General features: G+C 32.2%; 2 protein-coding genes across 6 annotated transcripts; one reads left to right on the plus strand and one right to left on the minus strand.

The window, feature by feature from the left end:
• The first annotated feature begins 663 nt into the window (after positions 1-663).
• LOC114179539 (N-acetyltransferase) lies at positions 664-6,701 on the plus strand. 5 transcript variants are annotated; one of them, XM_028065946.2, is made up of 14 exons: positions 664-821; positions 901-1,002; positions 1,084-1,140; positions 1,259-1,320; positions 2,134-2,231; positions 2,401-2,455; positions 3,009-3,101; positions 3,643-3,753; positions 3,948-4,179; positions 4,457-4,902; positions 5,171-5,280; positions 5,620-5,678; positions 5,772-5,959; positions 6,366-6,701. In XM_028065946.2, exons 1-14 carry the CDS (start codon positions 782-784, stop codon positions 6,390-6,392), a joined length of 1,680 nt encoding a protein of 559 aa, XP_027921747.1. In that variant the 5' UTR covers positions 664-781; the 3' UTR covers positions 6,393-6,701. The 5 variants fall into 5 exon arrangements, with proteins under 5 accessions (XP_027921747.1, XP_027921715.1, XP_027921721.1 ...); XM_028065914.2 differs by having other exon boundaries at positions 666-821; positions 6,311-6,701; XM_028065920.2 differs by having other exon boundaries at positions 666-821; positions 2,404-2,455; positions 6,311-6,701.
• An 821-nt stretch (positions 6,702-7,522) lies between these two features.
• LOC114184872 (TMV resistance protein N-like) lies at positions 7,523-19,839 on the minus strand. Its single transcript, XM_028072249.2, has 5 exons — positions 19,250-19,839; positions 10,947-12,039; positions 10,583-10,861; positions 9,487-10,509; positions 7,523-9,408 (listed from the first exon to the last, which is right to left on the minus strand). The coding sequence occupies exons 1-5, from the start codon at positions 19,717-19,719 to the stop codon at positions 7,831-7,833; spliced, it is 4,443 nt and encodes a 1,480-aa protein (XP_027928050.1). The 5' UTR covers positions 19,720-19,839; the 3' UTR covers positions 7,523-7,830.
• Positions 19,840-27,601: the final 7,762 nt, after the last annotated feature.

Genomic DNA, 27,601 nt, shown 5'->3' on the forward strand with positions numbered 1-27,601 from the left:
TTTTTGTTGTGTAAGTTTTATTGTTGTGATTGAAGTAGAGTATAATCGTGTGGCAATGTCATTATTATCGTTATCATCTTAATGTTTCTAATCTGAAAATAAAATTATATGAAAGTTTCTAACATTAACAAATTATAATTTTGCGTTAAATTTAAAAGATTACAAATATATTTAATCTATATATTTAACGTTAAACTTATAGGTGGCTAAATTCTTGTTATTCATGTAATAGGTATCATACAAAATATATTTCTTTTGATGGGATTAAACTTAAAGATTATTTAGCGAGAGTGGTTGACGAAAAAAATTTCATGTTAAATATTTTCAGAAACAATATGTTAAATTTCTATATTATTCCTTTTTGTTAATATAATTTAAAATTAATCATAGTGAAAAAAAAATACTCATACTAGTTTCTAAAAAAGAAAATAATTTAAAAATCCCACTAAATTAGCTGAGTAATTATTTGTTTTGTTTGCTAAAAGTTAACATTTAACATGATAAAAGAACGTAAGATTTAAACCTCCAAGTAGTTTTTTTTTTGTAAAAGAAAAGAAGACATAAAAGGAAGGAATATAAATAATAGCGCAAATTTCCAAAAGAAATATTTTCCATTTTTATCTTAAACATTTTCTTTCAAGTTTCTTGTTGACAAAAATACCCTACAATTTGAGCACGTTCTCGGCGCGCAGAGTCCCTCCATCTTCGACTATAAAATGCGCTCACCTCTCTGTCTAGTCTCTTCGAATCCAAACCAAAAACTCAAAAGCAGGAAGAGAGCATGGCGCCAAAACGAAAACCTTCTTCTCCAATCTCCATCGGTGATTCTTCAAACCCTAGAATTCACAACATGATTCAATGCTCCTTCCTAACTTCGATTCTCACCTTTCCATTACGCAGGTAACTGCGAGGTTACTGTCGAGGCCACTCGTTTCACCTGTAACTCCGACTCAAACGTCGTCGTAATCTCGCTTCCCCGAAGTGGAAAGGTCAAAGTGTCAGGTATTGCTTAAATAATACGAAACGCAATGCCGTTTGAGTTTGTTCGATCTGATTAACGTTTTTCACTTATGTTCCTTTAAGCCGCAGTTGTTGAAAACCGTGAAAACGCTTATGAGGATTTTATAACCGGTGATAAAGGTACAATGATACATTTATGCGTGATTCGTTTTTACACTAATCTTGCTTAATTAATAGTAACTCGCAAATAATCGTTGACATGTTTATAATGTTTGCTATTTGGTTTATAATTTCATAGAGCATGAGTTCGTGCTGGTTAATCCTAAGGATGCTGATTCTGTTAGTAAATCCTACCTTCAGGTAACACTCTCGTCTCCATGCCTATTTAGGGTCTAATTGGATGAATAGCTAATCGTAAGTGTTTATTTTCAAGCATTTGTGTCAGTTCTTTCTACAATCGGAGAGTGTTGTGCGTGACTCATTGGGACTTGGGTCCACTCTATTGTAGTGATATTGTACGGGACAAGATTGATTTTATAATACTTGTAGACAGATCTTGTTAGTTATCAAGAAATGAAAACTACAAAAGATTCAATCTTGAATGTATCGATGACATGAAATAGAAAAAAAGTTTACACAAAGGAACTACAACCTTTTACACTGGATAGCCCAGTCACAATAAAGCTAATTTTCGAAGCAGAAAAAGACTAAAACAAATAAAAACTCTTTTTCTAGACTTTGTATAACACAGAAGGCTAACAAACTCTTTGTGTAAACCAGCTTATACGAAGGTGGGTTAATTCCTATTTTTAAACTCTTTCCTATTATAGCTCGTCAAATCTTCTCCTTAACTGGAACAGTGTTTTGTCTAACATCAGTCTTATTTTCGTAATTGTTTCCAAATACGTAGGCAATATGTCATTAGATAAGTCTAATAGTGCGTTTGGATACCTTCAGAATCCGGCTGACTCCCATAAAACTACTGAAAAACATGACTTTTCTCCCAAAAACTGACGTGGCAAACGCTCTATTAATGAGTTGTAAATAAGTTATTTCGAATGTAATAGCACGACTCATTCACTTTTTTGAGTACTTTGGAAATTATAAATTTAGGGTAATAAATTAACCTCCCTTTTTTCCCTATCTGAAATGTGCATGTAAATGGGTTTGCAGGAAGTATTACAATTGTACAGGACTGAGCTACCTGGAATGAATTATGCCGCAAATACCGGAAAACAATCCAAGTTTCTTGAGAGATGTGTGACTAATGGGTATTAACCTCTTATTCTGCTTCTTTCGCTTGCATGTTCATAATGCTTCCATGGTTTTCTTGCTTCTAGTTCGTTGACTGATGATTTAATCAGAATATATATTCACAGGTTTTTTTTTTTTTTTTTTTGTGAACTTGTTTTACCTGGTTTAACAGTAGGTTTTGTCTAGCAGGAAATATCGAACCCTACTGGTAAAGTCCACTCGTGTTGCAAATTCAGGAAAGGTATACATATTTGCTAGAGAACTAAGTCACAGATTGGAACACGTTTTCTGTCAGTGTTATATTTCTAAAAAGCGTACATGCCACACTATCCTATCCTATAAATTAAAATTATGGATATTTGTTTTAGTATGTTCACGGTTTACAAGCCATAGTAAACACGTATCAATTTCTTAAAGAGAAAGCATAATGTAACAATCTTAGCCCTGAGAGGCTGTACTTTTTGAGCACAACATATAGCAGAGCATGTCTATATTTCTTAAAGAGAAAACTTGACAGTTTTAGCTCTGAGATTTAGTGGAGTCTGTTGGACTGGTAATCAAATCACAGAATATATTTAATCATAGAATGTTCTACAAACAAGTTGACACTGTCTCGATGATTGTCCTGATCGATCTTTGCCAATAATTCTCCCTTTTTTCATCTTTAGAAACCACCACACTTAGAAATAAAATGATAAAAACTTTTCTTACCTTCTTCTAATGTGAGCTATATAATGAAGCTTAGTAGTTATGCATTATTACATCCTAAATTATGATTAACTTATGTTTGACAGGTTATAGCCGCAATTACATACCAAATCATCCCTGCAGATACAGAATTTGCAGAGGTCCCACTTGCAGCTGTCAATGCAATCCATCAACGAAAGGTCATTCCTACATTTTACATTTTTCTTCTTTATTTCAGTAATGAGAGTTCTCCCCCTTCTGAAAATGTCTCATTTGGAGTCAGCTTTAAGAACTAAACTTGCAATTGTTAATCACAAGAACATTTATATGGTTTTGATTACAATATTAAATAAAGCTTCTGGTTTAGCTCCAATTGTCATATGCTTGTTTTTTCTCCTTTTTATCTTACAATAATGTTCTGTAGACAGTGAAATTAAATAGTGAAAAATTACACGGTCATTGAGTTTATAGGTCTCAGCTGTTTTGGAAGTTACCCAAATTTTAATGTTAAGCTAAGGTAATTCTTCTTTGCGGGTCAAATGATATACCTTATTGGTATATTGTTTCTTCTCATTTATGTATATGATGTTTTTGATCTTGACAACTTAAACTGCATGATAATCCTTTTCCTAATTCTCTTTCTCATGTCATCTGTTGTCTATGTGTTTACAAGGTTTTGTGCTCGTGGTAATATGGGTTCAATTAAGGTTTCTATCTTAGTCATTGATTAATATCCTGCAGGGTTTTGGTCATTTATTGGTTCTGGAGCTACGGAAAAGACTTCAAAGTGTTGGCATCCGTTCTATTTTATGCTGGGGAGACAAGGAATCAGAAGGGTTTTGGCTTAAACAGGTAATTTATAAATAAGACTTCCCTGGAAGCTTGAGCAGATCATAGAGTCATTTTTGGTTTATTCTATAAATGGTTGATATTTCATTTGAGCCTAGAATACTTTATTGGTATGTGACCATTCTAGTGGTCCCGTAAAAGATGCTCCTTTAGTTCTCTGATGTTATGATGTTTCCTATTTTGCATTGCAACTACAGGGTTTTGTAGAAATAGCACAGGTGGATACCAAAGGAAGGGCCCGCAGGTTACCTGTAAAATCTGATATTCAGAAATCATTATGCTTTCCTGGTGGTTCAACTCTCATGGTTTGCAACGTAATGAAAGAATGCTTAGCCGATGACGCTAACACTACAAAGTGTCTCCCTTCACAGTTTCATCAGAATTCCTTTACACCTGCCATTGCTGAAGATGAGCAGCTGAAGTTTTCGGGTAAGTTACACACAGATTTGAAGTTTCTAGATAAATGTTTCCGTAGAACAATTTACAGGTAAAAGTGAACATAAATCTTTGGTGAAAGATGAATCTTCAACAGAATATGAAAAACTCAGTGGTAGTGCATCAATCAGTATCTCTCATATTTCTATATGTGAATATATAATTTATAATTTAAATGATATCCATTTTGTGTGCGAAAAAAAGGTAGTAAACTTAATATCTTATATAGTGGCTATTTAATATTTTTATGTATTTTTTGTTGTGACCTCAGGATCGGACAGTCATAATCCTAAGAAAGGCTGTAGTAGCATTGCTCCATTTGCCCAAGTAAACGACGATAGACAGTCCACTGGTGCAGAAAGTTCACAGGATGGAATTGGTGCTAATGTGAATTATTGTTCTCAATCTACAAAAGGTGCAAAGAGGACCTGGGAAGCCTCTTTATCTTCATTGAAGTCAAAAAGAGTGAAGGGGGGCCAGCTGGTTGGCTATCAATCAGGTTCTAGCTGCGGTTTTATCTTAGAGACTGATGAGGCCAATTCCTGTTTTGTAGAGGCCCTTCACGATCCTTCGATTATAGATGGTTCTGAAAAATGTGTCGAGAATTGTTTACATTTAGAAGCTCCTATCAACATAGAACCGCCATCTACTAAACAATGCTTTAGAATTATGTTGATGAATATTGCTGATGATGCTAAGAAAACACAGCTCACAAAGGTATGTTTAATTACCCAAGCATTTTGTAGATGTTTTGATAAATTGAAGAGTAACATTTTTTTAACTGTCCTTGAGAGACCTAGGCTCTTCCTTTCGACTGTATTGCCATTCTCTTTGCCACGATCGATTTTTAGATGCTGGCAGGAAAAAAGGGTCTAATATTAAGCTTTCTAATTTTTTCTTGTAATAGAACTGGAAATTAACTAACACGTTGAGTTCTGGATGTTATTTTTAAGTTAACACCATTAAACATTTCTTCTATGCATAGGTGATTGAAGACCTTGGTGGAACTGTATCCACTTGTGGAAGTATGACCACACACGTTGTCACAGGACAAGTGAGAAAAACTCTGAATTTCTGTACCGCCCTTTGTTCAGGGTATGTTCAAAATAATATTTTCAAATGCTAACTTGCTTAGTGTCATACTAAAAATTTAAGTCGAGATATAGTTTTAATATGAAGCTAGTTGAAATCTTGGCATCTTGATTTGTGAATAAATTTCTGGAAGTTTTTGTTCGAAACAGCTTATAATCAAATTGAGCTATTGAAAAAAATGGTATAGCCTAAAAAAATCAAATCTAAATATGTGGAAGATGTTTTTATACTCTGGTTCTTATGAATTTTTTTCATATTATTCATCAATATATGTCTACTACATTTTTCTATGGATTACTCGTGATGATTATTTATGAAAAGGAGTTATTGTTGACTACACAGTGCTTGGGTGGTCTCATCAAGTTGGTTAAAAGAAAGTTTTCGGGAAGGCAGATTTGTTGGTAAAAACTGGAACAAACTTTTTTGTTTATGTCCAATTATTATTATTATTATTCTGATAGCATACTCACTAATTTTTAAAATTGAATCTTCAGATGAACTGCCTCACATACTGAACGATCCGGATTATTCGCTGAAGTACAAATGCGATTTAAAGAGTGCAGTTTTACGGGCAAAAGCTAGCTCTCATACACTGTTCAAGGGATATAATATATGTATTGCAGCTCATGTTCAAACTCCCGCTAAAATATTGTCTGCAATTGTCATGTCCGCAGGTGGTAATGTAAGTCCGATTATTTTTTAATGAAACCTAAATTTAGGCAGACCTTAAACAATGCTGCATGTGTTATTTCTTATCATTTCGACATGTTTAACGCATGAAACATCTAAACATGAAGCATTGAAAAATTAGTCCAGCATTTTTCGAAAATGTTGGATTTTAATAATAATAGTATAAAATTCTGACGAATTTTGAATGCATTCCAACAGAAAGAAAGAGAACTAGAAGCCTTTTGCATTCGTGTGCGTATTTATAAAATGTTCATTGTATAATACATCATCTTATTCACATAATATATTTATTTATCTTCTGTAATTGTGGATTGCTATGAAACTTCATTTATTTTTATATTAGGTGATTAGTAGAGTGGAGAAAGTAAAAGAAACATCAACAACAATCTTTGTGACAGGCGAGGAAGATACGGAAGAAGCAATGATAGCTGCAAAGAAAGGGATCCGGACTTTCAGTTGCGATTGGTTTATGAACTGTGTCATGAGACAAGAACTTGACTTGGAAGCCCCCCAGTTTGCTGAATCCTTATAAGTATGTCACATGCTTTTATCTTGTACATAACAATCTCTTATTTTTGGACTCTTTCCATTTCAGTCATATAAATATCATTAGGTTTAACGCATACCTTAGATAACTCGTTGAGTTAGGGTTAGATTGCTAAGGAATTCTTGTCATGGGCAATTACACTATTTTTACACCTTTTGGTTTAAATCTACTTTTTGATTATATTTTATCTAGGTCATCTTGCACATCTCGTATTTCAGTTTTTTTAAAATTAATCAATTTTAGCTCACTTTTAATAGATATCTAATGGATGATAGATATTATGTGTAAATGTTATTAATAATAATACTAAATTTTATGTTATTCTAATGAATACATTAGGTTGAATCATTGAAATATATGTTAACAGTGGACTGAAATTGTCTAACTTTATAAAATTGGACTAAATATGAAATTAAAATTTTGTGAGCGGGCAAAATGATAGATATGGCAAATTAGCGGATGAAGGATTTGCTTTAAGTTTGTGTGGAAACTGTAATCGTTTTTTGAATTTAAACTAAACAGTTTTCTTTCGTATTAAGTTACTTTATTCTTATAGCAATCTATAATTTTTTTTTTTTACGGTTTCATATTTCGTTTGTTTATTTTATTACTAATGTTATTTATATTCTTTTTCATTTGTTTCTTTTAATCAAGAACAATTTATAAAAAACATGGGTTGAAATGAAATTTGTTATTTATCAGTCTGTAGTTTGTGAGAGATTGATGGGTATTTCTTCATCCACCTCCATAAGCAAGTTAAAAGTCATTTTTACTCTTATCTTCTTCCATGATCACCCGCTCATCACCATCCTCATAAACCTCCATCTCCATCTTCATATGCCTCATCTCCTTCATAAACGTAATGCTTTGTCCCGCAAAGCTTAATACTCGTAAGAGGTCATTGTTAACCATATTTACACCTAAAAATGGTTCTAAGAGCCTTCTAATACCATACTTAGACCTATAAATAGTTGCAAACATCACTCTTGAAGAATATGAATGCTTGGATTTAAAAAATATCTGAACACGAAAAATATTATAAACCTTAAATATTCATAAACATATGAAGGAATGAAGTTTATTAATTGCCTCATTTTCCAATTCAATACTCGAGTAAGCCTGAGAAAAAGGTTATACCATTTCATCATTGACCCACAGATAGGTAGAATTCCCAGCTAAGATATACTCACCTGTGATATAACTATCGGCACCTCGACTCCTACGTCGGTTAATTAAACGAAAAAAGCAAATAATAGATCCACTCACACACCAATTTGTAATTCATCCCAAGAATAAGGTGAAAGAGCAAGAAGGAACTAGAGGCAAGGAAGTTGAACTTGCAGGGCATCAGCCACCAATGCCGGTTGAAGCTGCTGAGGTGGATGAGCCAGGAAGCAATAGACCTCATGCTGCTCAGCTCCCAGCTTTGATAACATGTTTGCACATGCATTATCTTGTCTAAGAGAATGGATCAAGTCCAAGGACCAATTTCTTTGCATGAGGGAACGTATGTCAGCAAGCAAGCCACTGTAGGCACAATCCTCAATATTGGCTTCCTTAATGAGATTTATTGCTTCTAATGAGTCAGTTTCAACCAGCATGGTTCTGTAACCCAAATCCCAAGCTGCGATCAAACCCTGACAAATGGCATAAAGCTCAGCTCTCACATTCGTTGCAAGGCCAAGAGATCCATAGAACCCACCAAGCCACTTCCCCTCTACGTCACGAAAGAGACCCCCATAACCAGCATTTCCAGGATTGCCATTACAACAGCCATCCACGTTCAGTTTCACAAAAAGTTTTAGACGTGAGTTCTGGGAGAGAGAATTCGCAGCAGAAGTACCCTCTTCCCCTTTCAGATGCAAAAGAATTGCATATTCTTTTACTAGAGACTGAATCAGAGAATACAATCCATCATTATCTGTTGGAGTTGGAGAATTTCGCTTGAAGATGGAACTATTTCTATCCTTCCAAAGTAGCCAGATCGTGATGGTAAACCTCAAACAGTCAGCATAATAGTCCCTGTCGGGAAACCAGAGCTTCAGAAGGAACCTGTGCATCCAGTCATGAAGAGATGTTGAAAAAAACTCATCACACACCTCAGGAGGAACCATTTGAACCCAGATTGCAGTAGCTCTGGTACAGTCTCGTAAAACATGGATGACAGTCCCTTCCAAGCAGCAGAATGAGCACCTTTCATTAGCGGGCAAGCGATCACAGAGGATGGCCAAGAGGAAAGTCTTGCAGTGTTGGGGAACCTTGAGACGGGATATCCATCTCCAGGATGAAAAGTGTGGAGATAAGCGACCGTCCCTTGGATTTGCAACACATTGATTGGCGGAATTAGTGTTGCATTCAGACAGGTTTGTGCGCCAGTTTTCAGCATCTTCCTTACATAATATGCGCCATCCACATTTCTTTATCACTAATTTGCTCTTGAGACTGGAAGAGTAAAATATTAATTGAAATTTGTCATGAACATAAAACCAGCGAGCCCTATAAATCGGAATATATAAAATCAACAGGTGAGGATATTTATGATTTTGGATTCCAGAGATGAGTCCCTGCTCTGTCTTGTGACACAACTGCTGCAAAATATTTTTGAGACTAGGAACCTTTGAAATCCAACCAATGCGATATTCCTGTGAAGGTGAAGACTCCACATCTTCTACAACTAGGGAAACCAAAATTCCCCACCATTCACTTCTATGATACCGGTGACGAAGTGGAGCTATGTCCATCGGTATTGACACAGTAGAGTCGGCCCAGATGTAGTTTTCTTTCAAGTATTCTATGTCTTGGACTTGGTTGAGATGCTTTTGATAGAAAAAAAATGATGGAATTTCGTTTCCTGGACTTACCAATAAGGTTTTGAAGTTACTGGCATCTTGCAACTGTTACAAGGAAATCAGCATGTTAAAATTTAACAAGAGATGAGGTTGTATTATAAAGAGAAAGATGCATTGACGGACCTTATCAAAGGCAAATGAGACCAAATGACCCCATATCTGTTGCGGATCTGATAAAGGTTTCATTGAACCACAATCACTTGCATTTACATAATGTACTTCTGGTGGCAGCTTAGGAAATGACTCCAGCCTCGGGCAGCACTTCAATAATAGTCTTTCTAGCTTCAAAAGTTCAGAGATACAACCAGGAAAACATACAAAATTGTTTCCACTTAGATCTAATGTTACCAATGATGATAAGCAGCCAAGATCTTCAGGAATTGATCCATCATGGAGATTGCAATAACTCAAGTCCAGTTTCCTCAATGAGGATAGACCAGAAAAAGAAGGCAAGACCAATCTCTTTGTTGTTGGATGACTATTAAACCGGAGAATCTTCTCAAAAGGGAGAAGTGAGCTCCATGAGTTTGATGCTAGGTCTTGGCATCCACGAAATAAAAGCAGTCTGAGATTTTTTAGAAGAACAATGGATGAAGGCACTTCCCTAATAGCAGTTTCGCTTGCATTTAAAGATTCCAAAGCCTCATTTTCATTCAAATTATCAGGCAGTTTAGAAATTTTTGAACAACCGGAGATATTGAGCCTTCTGAGAGATTTCAAATTAGAAATGGTATTTGGAAGGCGCACAATATTTTTGCAACCCTCTAAAAGCAAGTTAGTAAGACTTGTCAAGTGACCAACAGACACAGGTAGTTCAGCTATGGAAGTCTCCTCTAAAGCAAGCACGGATAGACTTTTCATACTTTCTCCAAACTCAGGAAGATTTCTAACTGCGGAGCAGCCTGAAAGAACTAGACGATTTAAAGAGTCTAATAACAATTTTCTCGGAAGGATTTTGAGATTTCTGCAATCTTCAAATGTCAGGTACGAAAGCTTTTTAAGAAGTCCAAGAGATGCATGAACCTCAACAAGGTTTACACAGCCTTCAAGATCCAATTTTTCAAGATTTGGAATTCCAGTGAAATCTGGAGTTCTGTGTAGATTATTGCAATTTCTCAAATTGATGATCTTCAAATTTTCCACAAACTGGAAATAAATAAATATATATTAGCCCTTAAAATAAATTACAAAAGAACCAGATATTGAATGGAAATGTTACCTTTGTTCCTCCCCAAAGGTGTTTTATTTTGCTTTGACACATATGAAGCTCAACGAGTTCATCCAGTTGGGCTCCAACTGGCAGGGATTCAAGAGGATATTCCTTCCACACAAGAACTTTTAATCCACTGGGAAGACATTTGAGACCAAGCGGAAGTTGCAGTTTATTCAATATCATGAGCAATCTTAGATTACTCATCTTTGAAAAAGCATCCGGATTCCAACATGTTTCATAAGGCTCAGGCAAATTTAAAACTATAGCTTGAATGGATTCGGTTCCCTGAGAAAACATGACATAAGATTAACACAAGGAGTAATGAGAAACAATTTGTAAATCAAGAATATACTTGTAAAAAAGAACTTACATTGTTATTTCTCAATACTTGATCAATGTCTTTGAGTGTCCACAGCCTACTCCTCTTGCTGGCATCATTAGGAGATTGTTGGAGAACAATATTCCTACCCATTTCTTGAAGCAAATCGTGCATCCCCAAATGCAATCCATCATAAGTTACTAATGATTTTTCAATTAGAACTTCTATACCGATCAGTGGATTGAAATCACAATTTTCCAATATTCGTGTTACATCATCTTTGGTGTTTCCTTTGAAAAAACAAGCAATATCTAGAAATATAGCCTTCTCATTATCTCGTAATCCATCATAACTTATTCTTAGAGTCTTGCAAATATCATTTTGTGCGTCCTTCCTTAACATTTTCAAAGCGTCTTCCCATATGGAAGCACTTCTTCCACAGAGAAATGAACCCAACACTTTGAGTGCCAAAGGAACACCTCCAGCATATTGGACCACAGATCTAGACAACTCTAAGTAAGCTTCTTCAGGCTTTTCTCCTCTGAACGCTTTTTGGCAAAAAAGTTGAAGGGATTCATAACTATTCAAGACCTGAACATCATAGTTCTCACACACATGAAGTGATTTAAGTAGATGCTTATCTCTAGTTGTTATAATTACTCTACTCCCTTGACCAAACCATTCTGGCTTCCCAGCTAAATTCTCCACTTGGATATCAGAACTTAAATCATCAAGGACAAGAAGAACTTTCTTATTGAATAAAAGATTCCGTATTGTCTCCTTTCCTTGGTCCAAACTTTCAATTCTCATGCTTCTTATTTTTAAATGGGAAAGCAATTTTCTTTGTAAGCAAAGCAGACCGTCTCTTTCATTAGAAACCTCTCTAACATTCTCAAGAAAGCAACTGATATCATATTGGTCATGGATTTTATTATAGACAAACCTGGCTAATGTTGTCTTTCCAATACCACCCATGCCCCATATGCTCATAAAGCGAACTTCCTGTGAATTCGTTCTTAAAAGTGAATAAATGCTGTTTATCCTATAATCAATTCCAACCAGTTCATCATCATAGGATGGCAATTTACTTTGTAAGTTTTTCCACACCTCTGCAACAATTTCTTCAATGAGTTCTGTTTCTCGCCTGCATAAGAAATTATTAGGTTTGAAACAAGGGAATTGACATGAATTATAACTAAGTAAAGGAACAAAATGATTATGAGGATGTATTTTGATTAATGTTTTGATTCCTAGAAATCCAAGTATGAGATGAAAGTCACAAATTAAATAAGAATGAAAAAGTTGAGTGACATATAAAGATGAGGCTCCCATTTGCAAACATGAAGTTCTTAAGAGATTTCCTTCAAAAAATAATCTTAATTTCAAATCATTCCATATCTCCTCCACTCTATCTGTATGTGCTGTCTTATGGAGGGAGAAACCGAATGAACAAGCAAAGAAACCATCATATTATTGCAGCATTTCCAGGCTTGATAAGAGGTATCTCCTCGCACATGTTGAACAGCGGTCCCATCATCAAATTCCACATTGTTCTTGGCACTCACAGGACAGTAATCATGGACCTGCTCCATGAGTGCTAGTTCTTTGAATCAAGAAGAGGAGAAACCAAGGAAGTGACAAGATTTTCACTTCAGTGAAGACACAAGAAACTATGTACTGAAGTTTGTATTGGATCGTCATACATGATGAAGAAAGAGGAACAAAAAGGTCAAAAAACAGAAAAGAAACCCAAAAATAACAAATCTGATGTGTAGCATAGCCCTTCAAAAGAAGAGCTCTGATAACATCTTACATTTACTCCTACAAGACAGTATTTTAGCATTCATGATGAAAGGAAGACTCTCCAAAGAAGAAAAGAGAAAAAGAAGCGAACGCATGGACAGAGAAAAGGATTTGATTGAAATGTATCTTATGTTACAAAAAGGTGAAACGAAAAAAGGTGAGACGAAAAGAACAAAACTTAAAAACAAACGCAAAAAAAAAAAAAAAAAAAAAAAAAAAAACTGAAAAACAATCAGACATGCATCATATGAAACATAAGACGCACAACAGGACCGCTCAACGATGACACATATGACCCATAGGGTTTAATAATTCGTAAGTGAAGTCATATATTTTATGCTTGAATATAGCTATAAGACCCCCTTTTTCTGATTTAAAAAGGTTTTGGGTATGACCTTATTAAAGGGTTCAGGATCAGCCCACTAGGGACCTCTAGAAACTCCCTTTCCAGCCACTAATTTTCAAATTTGTCTCTTTTTCAAAAAAATAGTCCACCTCTTTTTTTCCTTGTCTAAAACAGAAGGTATGCTAGAGCACAACAATATCCTCCCTTGAGCTTACTGGACGTTATCATCAGCGTAAGTAGAACTCTAAACTCATGCTCTCTTTCATTTTTTTTTTCTGTTTGGAAGCTTCAGTTCCACCTTAACCTCTGCTAGGGTCTCAATTTTCACTTCCTTTGGTTCTGTTTTCCAGTTCTGTAAGCTGTAATCGTGTCGTAGTGCTTTTCTTTTAGGGCTTGTTCTTAGGTTAGTACCTGTCAAAGTAAGGGAAGCTTGAACTCCTTATTTTTCTTTGAAATAGAGTGTACTTATTTTCATTCTGGGATGTGCTGAGTATGTTTGATTGATGATTGCATTGAATGGGGATGAATTTCATGTTTGGGTATCTATGTGTCACACCATATGCTTTTTGGTTGTGAGATTTTGACTTGTTCCACCGCACAATTTGGTATCTAACAATTTTATCTTCTCAAACTTATTTCAAAGTGGTTTATAGATGATACCAAATTGAACAATTGCAACAATCAATATCTCTCATTCCAATTGCATTCTAAACTACCTAAAATTCTCTAACCCATAGATACCCAAACATGAAATTCATCCCCGTTCAATGCAATCATCAATCAAACATACTCAGCACATTCCAAAACGAAAATAAGTACACTCTATTTCGAAGAAAAATAAGGAGTTCTAACTTTCCTTACCTTGACAGGTGCTAACCCAAGAACAAGCCCCAAAAAAAGAGCACTACGACACGATTACAGCTTATGGAGCTGGAAAACAGAACCAAAAGAGGTGAAAACTGAGACCCTAGCAGAGGTTAAGGTGGAACTGAAGCTTCCAAACAGAAAAGAAATGAAAGAGAGCATGAGTTTAGAGTTCTACTTACACAGATGATAACGTTCAATAAACTCATTAGAGGATATTGTTGTACCCTAGCAGAGCTTCTGTTTCAGACAAGGGAGAAAAGAGGTGGACAATTTTTTTGGAAAGGAGACAAAATTGGGAGTTAGTGGCTAGGAAGGGGGTTTCTGGAGGTCCCTAGTGGGTTGACCCTGGGCCCTCTAGTAAGACCTAACCCAAAGCCTTTTTAAATCAGAAAAAGGGAATCTTACAACTTACCCAACAACAAAAATTTTTGACCTCGAAAATTCACTCATAAGATAGAAAGAAAACTATGTTTTCCTCATTTTCTCTGACAACCACCACCTAGACATGACTGATATAACAACTCCAACACCTATAGTCACTGGAAACTTTGCCTCTATGCTAAACGATATGTGTTCAACAATGTATATTGATTTAGTCACTACTCTCAAAGCAACTCCCAACCTCCAACCTTAAAATTGGAATGCTCCTTCATACCTGACCAACCAACTTGTATCTGATATACTGACTCACCTTCCATATGCTCTCCACTACCTCTTGTAAGTTTTTATCAAAATCTCAGATAACTTCAGGTCTCAAACTAAAACATGTTAGTTATCAGTCCACATCACCTTGTTCTCTCCTTTAAGCATCACTCCACTGACTTGATCACACTTGACTTCTGGCCTACTGCCCCACCATCAACACTCTTGACCACTTTTATGCATAACGACACTCATAACATCTTGCTTCCTTTGCTGGTTTCAACCAAGGTAACAAAGTTCACTACCAAATTATTCCATTTCCAATTTAAAACTTTCAACTGTTTCAACCACTGTATTCATTTTGGCGTCCTATCTTCATTTTTGATCCCTTAACTTGTAACTATCCTTCCACAACAACCTCAGAACCATAACTTTTCTTGACTTCAAATCTCTAGTTTGGTCTATATCAAGCAACTCTACGATACACCTCAAACTAAGATTGTCTGATTTGTCTTTTTCCCAACCTTGTTTAGAAACTCACTTGTCTGTGTCAAGTGACTAGACTAATGAAATCTCCTCACACCTTCTCTTCCTAACTCAAACATTTATAATTCTCCACCAACTCTTACTCTTACCTTGTCAAGCCCAGATCTTGAGTTCCCTTCTCTGACTAAGCACCTATTCTTACTTCCTTACTTCTAGGTTGGCACCCTAACTTGAAACCATAACTCAACCATCTCCTATTTCTCTTGTCCAACTTCCTCAGTGCAACTCTACACTTCCAACTCTGAATGATTGAACACTCTTAACTGATACTCACAAGAACGAAACCTTTGATGTTTTTAAAGAATTGGTCTTCGTAGTAACCACTAGGTCATGAGTAAGATAGTTCTTTTCACGCACCTCTTACCATTCATAAGCATCACTTGCCACCATCCCGCTGCGCTACTCTGATCCATACAGAAGGTCACTTATTTGTTTACTCAAAATGATGATCCTTTCATGCCTGCCATGAACAGGAAGCAATCATCGTTGAGAAACCTTCCTCAAAACCTCTATAAAACTTGCAAAACTCTTTAAACTCCCCTTTTGATAGCCTTAGCATTCTGTTTTCTCAATATTGTATCCACCCTTTTTACAATTATATGTCCTCCTACTAGTCACTCCAACCTTGGTCAATACTCTTCTTGAATGGTTTGACACACCACAACTTCTCTTTCAAGATCCACCAAATTTGTAGGCATTCCAGTGATTATACTGGGTCTATACCATTATGTTTCCAACGACCCTTTCACTTGGTTCTCTTACTTCACCATTCCAAAACAAAAATTCTAATATCTACTTTAGAATACATTTATAAATTCTTCTACCACTAAGATCTTTTGCGTCTATTTTTTTGCTTTCCTTTATCAGATAATTTTTTTATTCACATGACATTCTGCCCCCACCTTTTAGCTTGATTGATACTCAATCTGCCATCACTGACTTATCTCTTTGAATCAAAGGACACTAAATCGTTGGGGATCACATCTCCTAAGAATGAGATTAAGAAAACAATCATTTCACCCTTGAGATTATGTCCCAACCTCGCAAAGGAAATAATTCAAATTGGCTGTGAATTTAAATCCTTTGATCACCACGAAACACGTGACACACTCGAGTAAACTTCACTTGACTGCAACTGTAGCAAACCACCATCTCAACTCCAACTCCCTCTTGCAGGCAACCATGACTCCTTTACCATACTGGCGACACCAAGAAGTAGAAGATTCCAAACAAAACCAAACGCACATCTCAAGCACCACTTTTATACCTTGTATCTTTCAATTTGATCATCTACGCTAACCGCTCCAGCACCGACTATCACAGACACCATTTCAACCACTTCAGAGTTTTCTTCTCCTTTCATTCTTTAGAGTACTTTGCCTCCACTAGTTTTTGTCCTTCCCACAAGATCAAACTTAACGGTACGCTTCTTCTTCCAACACTTAAATTCCTCTATCTCAGCCCAAGGTAATTCGTTATACTCATGTAAACTACTTTTCCTTGAAACATCCTACTACCAACTGAAGAGACCAATCATCTCCTTCTGACTATTGAACCTAGTATGAAACCTTTATGCCACTTCATTCTTATCCACAAATTACTTTCCCCTCTACTAAGGAAACATCACTTTACTTGACTGACCCGTAAACTCTGCTCCATCTTAGCCTTCCAATAGAGATTTGTCGTCTCTTTACACCTCACGTTCTTTATATCTCTTAGCTTGCTCGATGTCAAACAATCTCACTATTTCTGCCACCTATGATCTACCAATTGTTCCTCTTCCACCAATCCAAGAAAGCACTAGATATGGCCATATATGACTATATCCAATGACACTTCTCCTAACATTGTATGCATCTGCATAACTCTGAACCTTAACATTGTCGGGATATAGAACCAAGTTGATTTCCTCAAACGTTGTTACTCTTGCATACACTGATATCTTCCATTGTTGTAACCTCTAGATTCAACTCCTTTTGGGAAACTTGTAGTATCTAATTCCAATAACATGTCCTTAAAGCTTCCTCTGCCCAAACATGGTCATATGAACTCTAGAGTCTTCTCCTAGTCTACTAGCACAAAACTTAGCTTTCCTCGCTCAGTGATATACATCATATAACAACTTCCTATCTTTCAAGCAAGAAGTTCTCTCAGAGGCCTCATCCAACCCTTGTGAAGTAAGCAGATCAAGTTGACCTTGAATCTGCATTCCTTTACCACCATAGACATCAAACACATACCACAGAGGCCCAAACAAGTCAAACTAGAACATACAAAGCAAAATTTCATCATCTACTAACAACCAAACCCCTTGTCTATCACCTTTTTTTCCCCAAACCATTAGAATTAAGAAAGGAAAAAACCTTTGATCTAGTCATGAGTGTGCACTCTCATTACTTTATCAAGACGTTTTTTGTTCTTAAAACTTTTTGGTTTCACCGACAAACTCGACTAAACTTGAATACTCAAGCCTGTGAGACATGACAAACCCACAACTCTCAGGTCATTCTAAGGACGAGCATGCTCTGATACCATAAAATGTGACATCCCATTTAATAGATAAGTATAATAAATAAAAAGTCGCATAATCATAATAAAATAGAGTCAAGGCAGAAGTATATCAAAATTAACCTTTTACAGTCATCCAAAATATACTCAAGAGAAAGACTAAGACATAAAACACATGCCATAAACATAATTTAAACTAATCTGTGTTTAAATTATGTTTATGGCATGTGTTTTATGCCTTAGTCTTCCTCTTCAGTATATTTTGGATAACTGTAAAAGGTTAGTTCTGATATACTTCTGCTTTGACTCTATTTTATTATGATTACACGACTTTTTATTTATTAGATTTATCTATTAAATGGGATGTCACAGTAACCAACCATATATTGATATAATTGAAATTGTAGGAATACTTTTATTATACTGGTGGAGTAAAAACGTTATCATCTTTATAGAAAAATATAAATATACATAAAAAAAAATTAAATGTCTAATTTAAACTGATTTTATAGAGAAAAAGCAGTTATGTCGATAAATCAGTTTGTCTTCGTAACTAAGAAAAATCATAATGTTTGAACAATCTGCTTGAGGAAGATCAATTTCCTAATATGATTTAAACCAAATAAATTTGAATCCTTAGACAAAGTCCTGCATCAAACACGTTTAATTGAACACAAACATGACTTCACTTAAACATAAACAAAATTATATTTAAGTAACACGACTTTTTCATGATGTCATGATGCAAGCACAACTTAAGGTCTTTTTATGGGTAATTTGCTTATGAAATTAGTACAATTTTTTAAAAGATTTTCAAAGTTGGCCAAGTTGAGTATGAAATAATTTTGTTGGATATGTTGTATAGCACAACTTCTTTGGTAATGTCATGCTAACATGACTTCAAGTCAAATATAATGAAATGGTTTGCAATTGACTCGACTTCTTCTTTAGAGAGTCGAACTAAAATCACATGACTTAGTCCAATTTCAAAATTTATTAAAAAATTGCACCATTTTTCAATAACAAGTTTCTCCACATTGGTTAAAAATATCCACAACTTACGGCAATTTAAAAAAAAAAATACTCAACATCAATTTAGTAAATTTGTCACATCTCTCTCCCTTTCTCATTTTCTAGGGTATTATGGTATCCATAAGTAATTTCCTAAAATCTCCTGTTTATTTGAATTAAAACATTAGCATTTTATAAACATATTTTCAAAACTTTGCTTTAATAAATTTTTTTATAAATGTTTAAAAAGAATAAGAAAGGTAAAATAATCGAACTTTTCCTATAAGTTAAATCAGCTCGTGTTATTCATCTTTTGAATTAGTTATTCGAGTCAAGTGAGCTCATAAAAATCAAGAACCTTAGTTCTTTTAACATATTGAAAAAGGTCAATTTATTTTATCTTTCTCATTTTCTTATAAACATATCACCTAAATCGTCCATTGATAATAGGCTTTGATTTCTAAAAATATAAATTACTGGTTAGTTAGTTTAAATTTTGAGTTTAATACTGAAGATATGTAATGCATTTTATTAAACGTAAAATTGTAAAGAGTAATAAACCAAATTAAACTGGACTTTGTCCTTTAATTAATCATTAAGCCATATCTTAGTAAACCAAAAGTAGACTTACTTATCCTTAGAGGTCCAGCCAGACAAAGCCGCGACGTCCTTCAACGCTTGTCTCCACATCCGAACCTCATCGCTCCCAAACCTCTCTACATGCTTCGCAAAAGCTTCGGCGAAAGTTCCTCGTTGATGCCTTACGTCTGCGGGATCCACGTCGTAGAAGATCGGCAGAACGTTGCGACCGAAATTCGCTCTCGATTCCAGTATCCTGAGGAGCTCGTCCAAGCACCACCGCGAAGAGGCGTAGTGCGGCGAGAGAACCACCACGGAGCACAGAGACTCGTCGATCGCCTTCAGAAGCGCGTGCGAGATGACTTCTCCTCTCTCGAGTTCTTCGTCGTCTCTGAAAACTGCAAAGCCGCGTCCCCTAAACGCAGCGTAGAGGTGGTCCGTAAAACCGTTGCGCGTGTCTTCTCCTCGGAAGCTCAGAAACACGTGAAATTTCCACGACGGAGCTTCACGCACCGATGCCATTGCAATGGAAATTGGAATCACTGTTTCGTTTGCATCTTCACACTCTTTCTATGTGTGTGTGCTCTCTTCCTCCACTCTCACTCTCACTCGCTGTAGCTCTCAGTTTCATAAGCGTTGATATTAATTGAAGTGGTTGAACAACCAACTAACTAGTGAATTACAAGTCACACTTTATAGGCATTTTCTTCCTGCACCACGCTATTCCTAACTCCACCCCCAGACAACACAAAATGATTAAGATACCCTCCTTCGTTATAACACGCATGGTTGCCACGATACTGTTATTGTTACACCTCCCTTGTCCACTGCAGAGAAAAAAAAAAAAAGAGAATTTGTTCCGATATTTTTTAAAACTTATTTCAGAAAATAAGTTATGAAGAAGAAATAGACAAAAGTAGAAAAAAAAGTTAGAAATGTAGATAGAGGGAGAAAAAAAATGAAATGAGAGATATATATGAGGAGACAACGATATAAAGAGAACATATAAGCATGAGTTTATTCGTAAATTTTAATGAATCATAATATCATATAATTTAAATAAAGTAAAATGAAACACCCTGTTAATCATTTTAGAAAAATGAACAGTTAATTTACTTTTAGTTGTGAAACTTTAACCCTATAAATTTTTAATTACAATTTTAGTTCATTGAGTTACTTTGTTTACACTTAAATTAACTGGTTTCTATATAAGTAGCTTTAAAATATCACTTATTAAGATGTAGGTAGAATTGTCTTATTAAAATAACCAAAAAATATTTAATCTTAAAATAAAGACCAGACAAAAATAAGAATAAAAAATGTTTATTTTATTAAATAAGAACTTTTTAAAAATAAATAAACATTGACATACTCATTCAGCTGTTAACATATTTGTTAGAGTAAAATGTTTAACAGTTTGTAATTAAACTTTACCATTAATATATCATGTACATGAATAATTGATGTTATTGACATTTATAAATATATTGTGTTTTCCTGTCAGCAAAATGGATGATATATTAATAATAAATTAAAATTAATTTTAAAAATTTGAGAGACTAAATATTTAATTCAATTTTGATGAAATAAAACCATACATTTGCAAACTATAGAGATAAAAATTGAATTTATGTTAAAAGTAAATAAATTAAAAGATTACATGCTAGTTAATGGGTTACTGACAACTTCATCAAAATTGGCCCACTTTTGATTAGGGGGTCTCCCTGCACCCCAAACCATTTATCTTGTACCTCCAAAACAAATTTTATTTCCAATTTTATTCATTAAATGAAGAGAGAGAAAAAACAGTAAAAAACAGTAAATAACAGATTACGAGATCTGTCTTGTTATTTAATTAGGTCTTGCTAACCAGTGCTATGAGGACACTGGTTAGGGTAATTAATATACATTGGATCCTACAAAATACATAAATAAATGTAATATTAAATAAAATTTGACCTAATAACCATTAATGCAACTTTATTTTTTTTTAAAGACAAAAATGCCCATAAATATTGTACATGTTTATTTAATATTTTATTTAATGTTCACAAATAAAATTTAAAAACTAATTAAATAATAAAATAACTATATTTTAATGTTGCTAAAAATTAGATATAAGAAAATTTAAATTAACAAAAAAATAGTGTTAAACATCTAAAACTTAAAAAAAAATAACATAAGAAAGTATAAATTAACAGAAAAACCAACAAAAAAACAGTGTTAAACATATAAAAATGTTACAAAAAATGAATAATTAAAGTGTCAATTTAAGACTTAATTGATTTTTTTTGTCTCTTTAGTAGAGACCTTAAAAATTTCAAAATCTTGTTATATAACAGTAAGTTATTGTCTACACATTTAAAAGGGTATTTTTGTCTTTATAAAATTTATTATGTGCATTTATACTATTTTAATTACTGTATTTAATTATTTCAGCTTTCAATGTAAAAATGATGATATTAAAGCACATTTATTATTTTTTAACTGGTGCCCTTAGGGCACTGGTTATCATTCTCCTATTTAATTTTTCTATGAAACGGATTACAAAATCCGTTTCATGATTTTAGGAAACGTATTTCGAAAGCCGTTTCATTTATTTTTTATTTTTTATATGAAACGGATTACGCATTCCGTGTCACAACTTCCAAAAACGGAGTTCGAATTTCGTTTTGTAATTATATTTTCTTAATTTTGAGACTGATTTTGCTTTCCATTTCATGTATTTGGAAAACGGATTTTGATATCCGTTTTGTTTTTTTTAATATTCTATTTTATTTTATTTCAGTTTTAATATTTATTTTGTTCAGTTTTTGACTTCTTAGTTAACAAATTGAATTATTTCAGTTTTAATATTTATTTTAGTTTTAATATATTTATATATATATATATATATATTTATATATATATATATATTATATATATAAATATATATATATATATATTAATTTATAGTTGAACTTATTTTAAATTTTATTTTTTATTTAATTTATTTCTTAATTAATTATATAAAAGAAAAATTGTAAAACAAATTAAATTAAAAATACTTAAACTGTAAATCAAAAAATTATTCATTGTATTATAACTTTTTTAATTTATGTAAAGTATATATTTTTTAAATTTTAAATGATAATTAAACTATAAATTAGATAAAAAAACAATAACGAAAATTTATTCCCGCTATTTTTAAATTTATTTTAAATTTAATGTGTTTTGAATTTTAATTATTCTTTTAGTATATTATTTTTGGTTTTAATCATATTTATATATTTATATATTCGTTTCATATAAAAATTTAAAAACTTATGAAACAGAATTTGGAATCCATTTCATACTTTTCTGAAACGGATTATGAATTATGTTTCTAGAATAAAAATTTAAAAATTTATGAAATGGAATTCGTAATCTGTTTCAGAAAAGTATGAAATGGATCCCAAAATCCGTTTCATGAAAAAATCATGAAAACTTATAAAACGGATTTCGAGATCCGTTTCATACTTTTCTGAAATGGATCACGAATTCCGTTTCTGAAAAAAAAAATATCAAACGGATTTTGAAATTTGTTTTGCTTTTTTTTGAAACGGATTTCATGATATGTTTCACATAATCAAAATGAAAAAGAAAAATATAAAATTGATATTAACAAACCAACCATTAACACTCAAAAGCACAAAACACATAAGAAATGGAAAGGAGAAAGAAAAACGCTGTCGAAATAAATTGGGGGTGCAACTCAGATAAGCAAAATAAGTTGCTGCAGTAAATATTATTCACTGCACTTCCACCGGTTTTCATCCACTACCAGCTACAAATTAATTAAGGTAAAATGGTAAATTTGGAGGTACAAAAAAACTTGGAGGTCCATGGAGAAGGCGCTTTTGATTACCGTAGGTTCTGCCTCGCCCCACCACCATGAGTGATTGAAACATTTGAAAAGTATTTTAAACATTTGAAAACTTCGAAGATTTGTTTTATGTTTTGAAAAAAAATTATCATCTGCTTTTTCCCTCTGTTTTTACATTTTATTTTTATTTATTTATTTTCCTCTCTTAAAGGTAGATGCGAAGAAATAATATAAGGTGTCGTAAAATTTCTTTTTTCTCATAATAAAAGACGGGTTTTAACACTATTTACTGTAATATACTTCTATATATATAACTTATGAGTATTTCGTAATGCCAGTCTACCATAATTTTGTGGTATGATCACATAGTTAAAACATATATGTAAAAATAATAGAATATGAGTTAATCCAAAAAAGGTAAAGTATAAAGAAAACGTGTCAAAAAAAATCCACATTTATATATTAAAACAATCCAGTTTAAAAAATATAAATAAAAAAATAAGAATAATTTTTGAGAAATTACTAGTTTTAAATTAATGCCTACATACGAGTTGTTATTTGTTTGTATATTTTATTTTATGTTAGTAATATCATATTAAAAAAATTTAGAGATTGAAGAAATAAATAATAAATATTTTTAAGTTTTTAATAAAGTCAACATGAAAAATGATTTATGAGTATAAAAAGTAAGTATGTTTGTAAACATGTAAAAAGCATATTCTTTAAACATATAAATGATAGATTATGCTAATACATGTAGAGTAGACTTACTAAAATTACAAATTAGTGTATGGAAAAATTGATTTAACGTGTATAGTTAGACTTGTTTAATTAGTGCATTGATAGATCGTCTAATATGTGGTGCTATACTTGTTTAATCAGTATTTGACATACTTGTTTAATATGTATGACTAAACTTGTCTAATCATTAGATGAACACATTCATCTAATGTGTATTGTAAGACTAATCTAGTCATAAAATGGATAGAGTTGTTTAATATATATTAATAAACTTGTCTAATATGCATATGAACAAATTTGTTTAATGTATGTTGTTAGACTCGTTTAATTAGTATATGGACAAACTCATCTTATGTGTGTTGCAAGACTCGTTTAATTAGTATATGAATAGATTCGTCTAATCAATAATGGAATGACTTGTCTAATGTGTATTCTTTGATCCATCTAATGATTTTTGTTATACTCGTCCTAATCAGTGTATGAACATATTTGTTTAATGTGTATTGCAAGATTCATCTAATTAGTGAATGGAAAGACTCATTTAATGTGTATTAATATACTTGTCTAACTGTGTATGTTCAAATTTGTCTAAAGTATATTACTAAACTCATCTATTGTATATTGCTACACTTGTTTAATCAATGCATTGACAAACTCGTCTAATATTTTTTGGTATACTCGTCTAATTAAATTATTCTTAGACTCACCTAATAATTTTGTTATACTCATTTAATCAATATCTCACTAGACTTGTCTAATATTTTTTGCTATGTTCGTTTAGTGTTTGTTGTTAGACTCATCAAATCAATGTACGTCTAATGCGTATTCTTATAGAATCTAAGTCCTCAAAGATCTAATCATATATGGTCTTTTGATAAGCATTCACAATCTTTTGTTGCATAGTTGTGAAAGTGAAAAAGTGAGAGAATATGAGGAGGAGGAACGAGATGGGGGGTGGTGTGAGGAGAAAGAAGAAAGAGATAAAAGGATGAAAAAACACCTCAAAAAACAGAAAAAATGTAAGAAAAAAAATAGTAACATGTGGCATTCATGAAACGACTTTAATGTCAATTTAATAAACAAACCAAGTCTAAACAAAATTGGGACTCAACTAAATAAAAAAAAATATTGGAAAACAATTGAATATTTGCCTTCAATGGACCAAAGTTCTAATTAAACCTAAAAATAATAGTAACAAAATGAAAAAAAATCATATATTTTAAATATAAGGGCAAAATAGTAATCTTACAAATTTATCAGCGGTTTAAATATATTTTGTAATCCATAAGTTTGGACGCAAAATTAAAATTCATTATTGTTTCAATTGTTCATTTTGATCCTCAAACATTAAAAATGAATGAATATAGTCCTCTTAACCCAAAAACGTTAAAATTTTCATATCTAAGGTGTTCCAGATTGACATTTGAGTTGAAAAGTGTAAAATTGTGAAAACAACTCAAATGCTGGTCTAAAATACTTTTTGACACCCAAAAAAGAACTTAACTCAGTTGAATTATGAAAAGTATATCCATTTTTAAAGTTTGATTAAAGTTTGAGAATCAATTTTGGAACAAATTGTATTAAAGTTTGGGACAAAGAAAATTTTTAATTTTAAATATAAGTTTAAGAACTAAAAACACATTTAACCCTTTGTAAAATAAAAAATATTTATTATCAATTACAACAATCAAATTATTCGCAAATTTTCTAAATTTGCATTTCATTTCCTTTCATTTTCACTCTTAAATTCATATAAAATAGCTTTGTACTTTCTTTCTCTTCATATATGTTATTTTTCATTACTTCAAATCCTCTCTTAGATACAAATAATTCCTAAAAAAAGTTAAATTTACATAGTAAAGTAAAGATCAAGATTAAATATATACTAACATTAATTTTCTCTTATGTGACAATTAATTTAACTAATTCTGTTTAAACTTTTTTAATTATTAAGATAATTGAACATATGTCTGTTTAACCTTTAATAATTATCACATACATTTATGAAAGAAAAAATTAACATTAATATACAATTATCTGTCACGAGATCACAAGTAATCTCAAATTTAGAAAATAATAAGTAAAGGTCAAGATTAATTGTATAATATCGTTATTTTTCTCTTTAATAGACAATTATCAAAGATTAAACATACAATAAATTAATTTAATCAGTAAAGTTCACACAAAATTAACAAATTTAAAATTTGTATACTAATGTTATAATTTTTTTAAGAGAACAATACTAGTAGAAAGTGATAATTTTAATTATACTAATCGTTATTAAAATTTGTATATCTTCTTGTATTCAACCAACTATTTGTTTAGTAAAATATAATTATGTTTTTAAAAATAGTGTAAACATTATTTGTACTTAATTTTTCTTAAGAGAACAATACTAGTAGAAGTTGATAATTTTAATAAGGAATGAAACTTGGGAACGCGGAAATTCCAACGGTGGATTGTAGTATGTTGTCAAGTCAACGTTGATCGAGACTTCGGATATCTCGATTCATCAGCCCAAATGTCAATTATTTTTAATTTCTGTTTAGAAGGGAAGAAAATTATTTTGTTAGCTTAAATTATTCTATTGGATAAAGATTCTTAAAAGAAAGGAGAAGAAATAAGTAAAATATATGTATTTAATTTGAAAAAAAAAGTTATAAATTTTATTTTTTAACTTTTACTTATTTTGTTAATTTGCCATATTTTTATAATGTATTGGGTAACAGGTTGGATTTCTTAGAGCAAAGGGTCTTCATTGTTTTTAAAAGGTTTGTAATATATTATTGCATTTTATTTTATTCAAATTTTCACTTTGTTATCTTAATCTCTTTTTGTTTCATTCTTATAAGATCACTGTTTTATTCTTTCAATAAATCTAAATATAAGTTAATAGTTCTTTCAGATTTACTTTTCACCATGATTTGAATATTAAAACCAACTATATTATTATTATGAAATCCTATCTCTTTTCTTTTAAAAATCTAATATACTCACTATACATTAAATCAAAGCACTTATATCAAACCATTTAAGCATTAATAACTAATATACATATTAATATAATAGGTAGTTGATATTAATAAATTATTGAGTTATAAAATTCTTAACCCGCGTCTTTGTGGCCTTCGTTTATAGATTCTGTGGACTAATCTTATAATGTGAACATATTTTAGGAATAAGGAATTGGCTTAAAGACGTGTTTATAATTCGTACTTGAATTTTATTAAGTAAAGGAGAATTTATTAATTGAGTCATCTTGAATTTTAACATTTATTTTTTAAACTAGTCTTTATATATAAATAATTTCAACTTAAGTTCTAAAATAATAATACAAACTATAAATTTAATGCAAATTTAGCATTTTGGACTTAGTGCTATTGATTGTATTTTAAATCTTTGTATTGCTTAATTTTAATTTTTTATCGTGTTAAATGTGTTAATTATTACAAACTAATAATTGTTTTTGTTTCAATGTCTTTTAATATATTTGAATGTCTCTATGTTTATTTAAATTCCTTTTAACATATTAAACTAGTAAATTGGGATTCTTTATTTGAATTTAATAATTATGCCTAAAGGAGAGAAGTACTTACCATAAACATACAAATGTGTCTTTCTATTTAGAGTTTTATTCCAGCTATATATATATATATATATATATATATATATATATATACATGAAAATATTTTATCGTAAGATGTAAAGTTCAATTGATGAGTTAAATGCCTCCAATACGAATTAATCTTTGACTTAGATATTTTTAATTGCACTTAAGAGATATTCATGACACACACACACTTAGGTAGAATTAGTTC

The sequence above is a fragment of the Vigna unguiculata genome, chromosome 1 (assembly GCF_037176805.1).
Source record: "Vigna unguiculata cultivar grain cowpea cultivar isolate G323 ecotype 2 chromosome 1, ASM3717680v1, whole genome shotgun sequence".
Taxonomy (NCBI): Eukaryota; Viridiplantae; Streptophyta; class Magnoliopsida; order Fabales; family Fabaceae; genus Vigna; species Vigna unguiculata.

Excerpts from the sequence above, each read along its gene's own strand:
- LOC114184872 (XM_028072249.2), bottom strand. The coding sequence starts at position 19,719 with ATGGCATCGGTGCGTGAAGCTCCGTCGTGGAAATTTCACGTGTTTCTG. Across the intron at positions 12,040-19,249 it reads GGCTGGACCTCTAAGGATAA|GCGAGAAACAGAACTCATTG; the intron begins GTAAGTCTACTT and ends TTTCTTATGCAG. Across the intron at positions 10,862-10,946 it reads AAGTATTGAGAAATAACAAT|GGAACCGAATCCATTCAAGC; the intron begins GTAAGTTCTTTT and ends ATGTTTTCTCAG.
- LOC114179539 (XM_028065914.2), top strand. The coding sequence starts at position 782 with ATGGCGCCAAAACGAAAACCTTCTTCTCCAATCTCCATCG. Across the intron at positions 822-900 it reads TTCTTCTCCAATCTCCATCG|GTAACTGCGAGGTTACTGTC; the intron begins GTGATTCTTCAA and ends TCCATTACGCAG. Across the intron at positions 5,679-5,771 it reads TCGGGAAGGCAGATTTGTTG|ATGAACTGCCTCACATACTG; the intron begins GTAAAAACTGGA and ends TTGAATCTTCAG.